This window comes from Rhea americana, unplaced genomic scaffold (genome assembly GCF_003343005.1).
Source record: "Rhea americana isolate MKP2758 unplaced genomic scaffold, rheAme1 scaffold_59, whole genome shotgun sequence".
Taxonomy (NCBI): domain Eukaryota; kingdom Metazoa; phylum Chordata; class Aves; order Rheiformes; family Rheidae; genus Rhea; species Rhea americana.
This window is the reverse complement of record NW_028186745.1, coordinates 3,647,840-3,656,123: the sequence shown is the minus strand read 5'-3', so window position 1 is coordinate 3,656,123 and position 8,284 is coordinate 3,647,840. Positions and strand designations below refer to the sequence as shown.

At 42.9% G+C, this 8,284-nt stretch overlaps 1 protein-coding gene across 1 annotated transcript; it reads right to left on the bottom strand.

The window, feature by feature from the left end:
• Nucleotides 1-7,088: 7,088 nt before the first annotated feature.
• TASL (TLR adaptor interacting with endolysosomal SLC15A4) lies at nucleotides 7,089-7,976 on the bottom strand. Its single transcript, XM_085319450.1, has one exon. It carries the CDS (start codon nucleotides 7,974-7,976, stop codon nucleotides 7,089-7,091), a length of 888 nt encoding a protein of 295 aa, XP_085175576.1.
• Nucleotides 7,977-8,284: the final 308 nt, after the last annotated feature.

The following is an 8,284-nucleotide window of genomic DNA, read 5'->3' as shown; positions in this document are numbered from 1 at the left end:
AAATAAAATAAAATAAAATAAAAATGAAGTAAATAAGTGCTGACAGATGAAGGCTGCTAGGAGAAGTTGATAAAGCAAATGTTTACTAACAGTTGATAGCTTCAACTGGACTTAAAACTACACATCTGTCACTGTGGGTTTTAGAACATAGTCTTAAGCAAACCAAAATAATTGTATGGATTTAAAACACCACCCCCCAATTTCATTTTTTTTACTAATAAATACCTTTCTACCATTCTACCATCTGGTCACATAGCTAYCTGTTATGAGCTGTGTGGTTTCATAGGAACCTGAATGTCATTATAATGATTTGATTTGTATATTTCCAAATAATTTGCATACGGCCTTGAGAGTACAGTTAGTGTGACCGTCTTGTATAGAAACATAGGATCTGCATGGTATCTGGCTRCTCTGAGACTGAGGTTGGGGAGGTCCAAATTCCCTGCAGAAGGAAGGTGAGATGTGTCCAGTAAATGCATGGTGTAGCRAGGAGAAGGAGATGCAGTAGTTATWCAGGTGGTGTCTGGCAGTTGTCCTAAGCCATGGTTATGTCAAGTATGAAAGTTTCTTTCTGAGTTGGGAAGATGTTGAGATGTCTGAAAGATGGGTAAGTGGTATCTGGGAAGAGATTAGGAAAGTAGGAAAATAGAATTTCCCAAGGATCACGTATCTAGTCATAAAGAAGAGTATTTGGGGAAACTGCATATCTGTCTGAAACACAGGAGAATAAGAGAGTCAGGATATATTTGAAAGGACGTAAAAGTAATGCTGATTAAGTCCATGTGACTTTGTGTCTCACCAGCTGCTTGCGTCTGCCAAGGCATCCTGTCCCTCAGCTGCAGCTGCTGCCTGTTCCTTCCCTTRTTACCATTAAACCAGTGTCTTAGTCAAGGAGCAATAGACAGAACAAGAATGATGCCAGTTCTTAGGAAAACATCATATATCTTGCAGTAATTTTGCCCCTCCCCCCCCCCTTTTTTTTTAAAGAGCTCTGGATTACCGGAACTAAGAACRGCAGCCATCAGTATTTTGCAATGCCTGAAACTGCCAGCATTGCATCTGGAGGGAGAGGGGCTCYGAGCTACAGCAAGGGTAGCTGGGATGAATGACAGCTGTATGGGGGGGCTGCATGGAGCCCGTGAGGGGCATCAGCGAGGACTGTGACACACACAGGCAAGGGAGGGCACAAGACCCCGGGACGTGTCTTTGCTGTACGCGCTTGGGCGAGTCAGTAACACAGTACCAAAAACTGGCAAAGACCTGTGAACATCAAGGGGATGTTAGCTGCTACACACTCTCTGAATAATGAACCTTTGGCTAATTTTTTTAAGTGGTTAGAAGTTAAGGATGCATATTTCTAGATGCACAGCTTATATGTTTCTTGGTTGTGAATCAGCAAAAATCTATCTTCCTAAGGCTAATTTTGGTAAATTTGGTAAATCCCTGAGGGATTTTTGGTGAATGTTTTTTGACAGTCTTTCCTCTTCGTACTTGCAAACTTCTGTTTTTTTTTTTTGTTTTTTTTTTTTTTTTTTTTTTTTTAATAGATGCTGGCTGGCCTATTACCTCGACTTTGACAAGCAAAGCTGTGCATTTTTAATGTGACCTTATTAATGGAAAACTGCCCGTCCAGGAGGTGTGCTGTACCTCTTTAGTGAAGCACTGAACTTCTGAAGTGTCGCTGCAGCCGGCTTTTGCTAAATCGGTCAACAGCACCTTAAGAATACCWGGTTTGAAGCGCCGGAACAGACAACTTGTAACTTCTGTTTCTTAAAACTTGTGATCCAGCTGCCGCTAAGCCTCTCTCTGAGATGTTTAACACGATTCTTCCCTTGGATAAATAGCATTGGTTTAGAGGTGTGTTGGAATTTGCCACCTCTGTTAGAAGACTGCAGGCATTGCTTGACRGATTGCCAGGTTTTACTGTCATACTCCTATCCTATACTCCTACAGGATCCGCTTTTAGTCGAGGGAGTTTTCACATAAAGATGAAAACTGGAGATTTGCATCAACAAAAACACCCAAGTCAGCTATGCTTTGTCTAATTTTACYCCCAGCCATAGTTCTAGCTCCTGACTGATAGACAAAAATCATCTGGAAAAAAGCTGCTGCCCGGCCACGCTACATGACTAAGGCTTCTTCCCTTCCCGTTCTTTGTTTTCTAAGAAATCTGCCTAATTCCACTTCATGTTTAGTGAGGCAGCTTCAGCGAAGGGCCACGCGGCTCAGTGGAGGGTGTCAGAGGGTGACAGGGCGATGYGGGGGCTCCTCCGGAGCCCTGGCACCGCCAGCGAGCCTGCGAGCCCGCGAGCACCGGCCCGCGCTGCTACGCGGCTCGGTCGGCTGCAGGTGCCTGCGCTCTCCTGTTCGGCGACGGCTGCAGAGGGAGGGAAGGGAAAGCTGCACCGACCTTTGAAAACTCTTTAAACTTCCCAAACATTTCAGGGGGAGCTAGCGAAATCTTCTAGCCTCCTTGGGGGGAATTTCCAGTTCRGACAGCGTAGTTCATCCAACACTGAGCCTGACGGAGAGCTCCTGAAGGGTGAGAGCAGCCCCGAGGCTGAACCTCACAGACATTGCCCCTTCGGCCCTTAGAAAGCTGCTTAATACTCTGAAAAGCTGCCCCAGCCCCCTCGGTGTCAGTGCCCGGGAGGCGGCACACAGCTCTTCCTGATACGCCAGCGCAAAAGCAGAAGTAATGCTGCTGCGCGCAGAGCAGGTCTGCCTTGACCTGAGATTCTCTTTCATTACATGTCATTTGTTTCTGAGTATCCATTCTCGGCCGTAAGTGGTCTTTTCAGACAGCGCTGTTTCTATCCAGCTTAACGCGGGCCTGGGGCCTGGGCCCGGCTAGCCCTAGCTCCCGTGGCTCCGCTGAGCAGTGGCCAGCCACAGAGATTTACCCATGCTGAGGAGCTGCCTGCTCCCTTGTGCCAGCGCTGCGTAGGATGAACACAGCCAAAGAAACTCCCGCCTCTTCCGAACRCTGCCCGTACCTCTCATATTGAGGTGCTTCCACCCAACCACCTGCGCGAGGAGGTTCCAGCCTGCTCCAGCACCGCAGTGGGTGCCCCAGGGTGAAACCCCAGCAATGCCTCTGGCTCTTGTCAGTGCTGCACAGACTCATTCATTTCACCCTTAGGTGCTCAGCTTCTGTTCACCTGGACACAGCAGTCGGAGCACAAAACGGGCATTTCACATTCAGCATGTAACCCAGCATGCRCTTTGTATCCCTTCTCACCTGTTCTTGCTAAGGACAAGAAATCAAAGCCAGCAAAGATATTAAACCCAAACGCAGGAGCTGTAGGTTGTTCTGGTTGCAACAAATCTGTGACAACCCCTTTTACCCTCACTTTTCTGCTCCCCAAGGATTATTTCACACTACTCTGCCATCCTTTCTGTAGGTTCACAGTTTCACTGCCATGCTCACGTCCTTTGGATGTCCTTTGGACCTTAAGAGCATAGTTACACTGTATATATAAACTCCTAGATACTATAATCATGTTACCAGCAATGAATAATATCTTCCATAAGAAATTTCTAAGGAAGTTGGTAGTATGTGCAGAAGGTGGTTATAAACCGTACTCCTGAATTTCTTGACAGTTGGCCAAAATAACAACTCAACAACCAGTTATTGCAATCTCTTGGTTGATTGATTACAACTTTATTTGCCTTCGTAAATTACCTTAGTCATAGCAAAGTCTTATTGTTAGGAAATATTGTGAGACTAGGATCAGACTTGTCTTTGGAGGGAAAAAAAGATGCCTCAGCTCCTGGGGGCTCCTCTTAGCATTTTGATAAGTTTGTGTCAAAAAATTTTATAGCCCAGGCAAAACATTGACTATTAAACGGAGCAAAATGGGAGGTCTCTCCCTTTGAATGTTTGCCCCCGAGGCAGGAGAGGAGGGGAGGGTGCAGAGGAGGCGATAATCGCTTTAGACAGCAGCTGACTCACCTTTCTAGCAGCCTGGTTGCTGCCCCGGGGCTCTAGGCCGGGGAGCAGCCGCACCTAGGCAGGCACCCGGGCAGAGGCCCGAACTGGAGGCAGGACAGCGAGATAAGGGAACGTCTGTCCTCTCTTGTGCCCTATCAGCTGAGCCTTCTGGAAGTACGAAATTTTTGCCTGCTTCTGTGGAAACCTCCTTAAATCTGAAAACCAACTGGTGTCGCTTTAGGGAGCAGGATGGGGGCGGTGTGTTATTCGGTATAGGGCTCAAAACGACACGGGGATTTGGATTCAGGCAGGGGAAAGAAGCCTGCTCTGATGACGGTGGTCCAGTTCTCTCCCCCTGTCCYTGTCCCTCCCTCCCTCCCCCTCGCTCTTTCTCTCCAGGATAAACCAACTTCTGCAGCGATTATGGCCCTTCCATGAAWAAGATTGCTAATAATAAGATTAGCATCAATCTGCTAACACAAAATGAGATATTTACTTGAAAGTACATCTTGTTATGTTAGATGTTTTGCTTGAAAGACAACTGTATAAAAATGGAATGAGCTCTAGTTGATCGATTAAGCTACTGTAAGTATCAAACATACCCTCTAGAGATGCTAGCTGTGTTTTCTTAAATTTAAGATCTACCTTTCCCCTCTATGTCTCCCTACTGCACTATTATAGCAGCACTTCCCTCTGCATGCTAAGCCCCAAGTTCTCGATGGAGCGCTCTGACGTTTCAGCTGTGGGTGCACACAGTAGATGARACAGTGTTTTCACCTTAGTCTGAGTAAATCTCTTAATCCTTATTCTCTGGGTGCTATTGCTGCTTCCTAAAACTGTTCTCAAAATTAAGGCCATGGGAAACTGACGTTTCCTGTAGTTATTACTTGCAGTCCTGCTAGCTAAGAGGAAGATCAAGACCTGAGTATGTGCTGGAGCATTTTGGAGCATCAGATGATAAAATCGCTGTTTTGTTCACAAGCTACATGGTGCAATGGGTACAGCTGAGTTTTTGCAGGAAGGTATCATATTATCTAATAAAGATGCAAGGTTTTTCAGCAAGGATATTTATTTCTCTCAATCACTTCTAACTTTGTGTTACTAAAAGTTAGTCATACAAAAGTCAGCAGAGAATAAACCAAAAAATCCTTTTTTAAAAAACTGAACATGTATTTGTAGGAGAAAAAAAAATACAATGTTTACTTACTTTTGCTTTGCAAGCCTCTTTTAAAGACTCCAGTCTATCCTTTTCTTCTGGCATAATTTCAGAAGATTATAAAAGGCTTTTAGTGATATCTGTTGGAAATGGATATGGTTTGCATAACTGTCTATACATTACTATTAACACTGTTTCTCTTATAGAAAATAGCCAAATTTTATTTGTAAATTGCATCCCATCAAAGTCTARAAATGTTATAAGCCAGAAATTCTTTCATGAAATGCTGAAAAATAGTTTTAGAGTAGGTTGCTGTGGCAACAGATATACAGTGTCTGGATTCACACATCAAGCTTTTTTTGTGTTAATTTCTGGAAAGAGAGCAGCAATAAAATAAACTGATACGTTAATTATATTAATACACTTGTTTTTAATTACATATATATTATATATATTATATATATTATACATATATATAATGCCTTACACATACATTTTTTTAAAGAAGTATAAAGACTACAAAGGCCAAAATAACTTCAAATCACCAAAGTGAAAACATCTGGTAAGTATGTATTTTAAATTACTATTTGCATTAAACTGATACTTAAAAACTCAATTGATATTGGATTAGCATGACAATATATTGTTATTTATTTTATGGACTCAGAGGTCATCTTAACTCATAAGGCAGGGAGATTTGGGGGTTTTATTGTTGTTGTTTGATTTGTTGGAGGCTTTTTTAGATTTAGTAAAATTTTACAAGAAAAGGACCTTCTTACTGAAATACATAAGATTTAAATGATTTTGATCTATGATATACCAGCGCTCATAACAAGAGAAGGTGTTAGCTGCAGACAGTAAAATTAGAAAGCGGTAACAGGCTTGAACAGGAGTGTGTTGTTAATGATGAGCATGTTAATGATGCTCTTGAGTGGTCCATTTCAGATTTCCTTCAGCATTCAGAGGAGAGGCTYACAGCGATTTAAGTGGGCTTTGGGTTTTCAGTTTGGAATTGCCTTGACAAAAGTGAATTCTTTTTCCTTTCCCTCTGTTATCACTATCTCTACATGACTATATCTATTAGAAGCCCTACAAGAGGCTATTGTACTAGTTAGTTATTGAATATTCTGTTTTTAACCCAAAGATTAGAATCCTGTGTTCTTCTTTCAGTTTGGCTTGCTTTTGGCTTGGGTTCCAAAGCTGCAGGTATGGAAATAGCTGGCGAATGCGGTGCCTATATGTAATTACAGGCCACCAACATCCTTAGTTAAAACTTTGCTCAGTGCAAAATGTGCAGATGCACGTGCACAYTGCTGCTGATGGATTTTACCTGATGGAGTCTGTTGGGAAACAAAGAAATTTTGCTTGGATCACAAAAAGGAATGGTGGTTTTTGAATAGAAAGACAGCAATGGAATAACTGGTTAGTACAGAAGAAGGTATAAACTATTTTTCATCTGTCTTCTTTAAGAATAGATTATAAAAAACATCTGTCAGGTTTGCCATAAGTAGAGTTGGGTTTTGGGGCGGGAAAATAGACTTTTTCTATTTCTTTGGCTCTGTAATCACYGTGACAAGGTTTACATAGGCAAACACAGAAGTCTTTGGTTCACACTGACCCACAGGTTGCACGGCAGATTCCAAAGAGAGGAAGAAAGTTAAAATGAGACRTATAGCATTTGGGGAAGAAAGAGAATACCTGAACACCTGGAAGAGCATCATGTACTTTCAGTCTTTTTTTCTGTCAAAACTTTTTAATGTTTGAAGCTGACTGAAGAAAAGCCTTTGGGAAAAACTTTCTTTTTAAACTGTAAATCTGGTCTATGGTGTATGGGCTGCACAGTACAGATAYTTAATAAGTGATGATATTTACTGGAAGGCTTAAATTAAGTGGTAGCCAGAAAACACATTTTTACAAAGTAGCAAGATGACTTAAAATAAAAATCTAAAATTTGACTTTGCAGAACATAAAAGCTTTCTAACTGCTGACATGCTAACATTACGCATTAGTGTTACTATATTGGGAAATATGCAGACTAGGTGTGCTAATTTCTGAGGATATTTTTTCACTGGCTATTTGTAAGAAGCGGCTAATGACAATGTCTTTGGCCTTGGTGGTCTCCATATTTCTCTCTCGTGATATCTGCATGCTGATTTGGTCTACGTTAGTCATGATAAGCTCAGAGGCCAGGATCTGAGTGGGAGATGCCCTGTTTACTGTGCTGTCCATGATATACTGTTTATACAGTTCCACTAGCTTCTGTTCTAGGTAGTCGTTCAGGGCCGAGTCGGAGAGGGGCTGGTGGTGCGGCACTAAACTTGCTGCTCGCCAGCATGATGAGTAGCCTTGAGCTGGTTTGCGACTGGTGTCGGTGGGGGGAACTTTCACYGACTCCATTGGTGGCGGGATCTCTGAGGACTCCAAGAAGGGACCTATCCCACTGTCACAAGTAAAATCTGTTGCTACTGAGCTAATGGGCATCACRTAGTCCCCAGCGATGTGCAAATCGTTGTAGTTCTTGCAAATGCTTTTACAGGAAGACGGAACCAGGTAGGCATCTTTTCTCGTCAGCCCTTCACAGATGTCCACAGCTGGAGGCGTCTGCCCCTCAGAGGGTGGGTGCTTGGCAGGCTGCGGGAGATTATCTTTCTGCTTACCGATATGTCTGCTGCCTTTAGAATGGACTGAGGAAATGCATTTGCCAGCAGATCTGCATCTCTGAAAGAGACTTTTTCCTTGTGCTTCATCTGTGGAAGAATACTTGAAGCCTCGCATRGGCCTCATTTCACATGCTGCTTCCTCTGCTGCGCTCTCTCTGTAGAGCTCAGAGTTGAAGTGATCTTTGCAAAGGTAGGTGATCCTGTAAAGGTAACCCTCCGACAACATCCTAGAGAAGAGAGGAGAGGAACCGTAAAGAATCAAATCAGGTTGTTACTGCTGGGAGTCAATCAACATAAAAACAGCAAGAAACCATTAGTTCATTTCAAAATCACTGAGCAGTGATTATACTTGCAAATCCATTACTAGCTGCAGAGGTTTTCTGATTCAGACATTAACATGAGCGTTTCTGTCCTAGATGRCTTGAATGAATGAGTGGAGTGATCAGCTAGTCTCCTTGTGCTGTTAATCACATCAAAGTATTTTAAACATTGCATATTCATGCTGCGTACAACAGAGTCAATGGCTASTGAGTT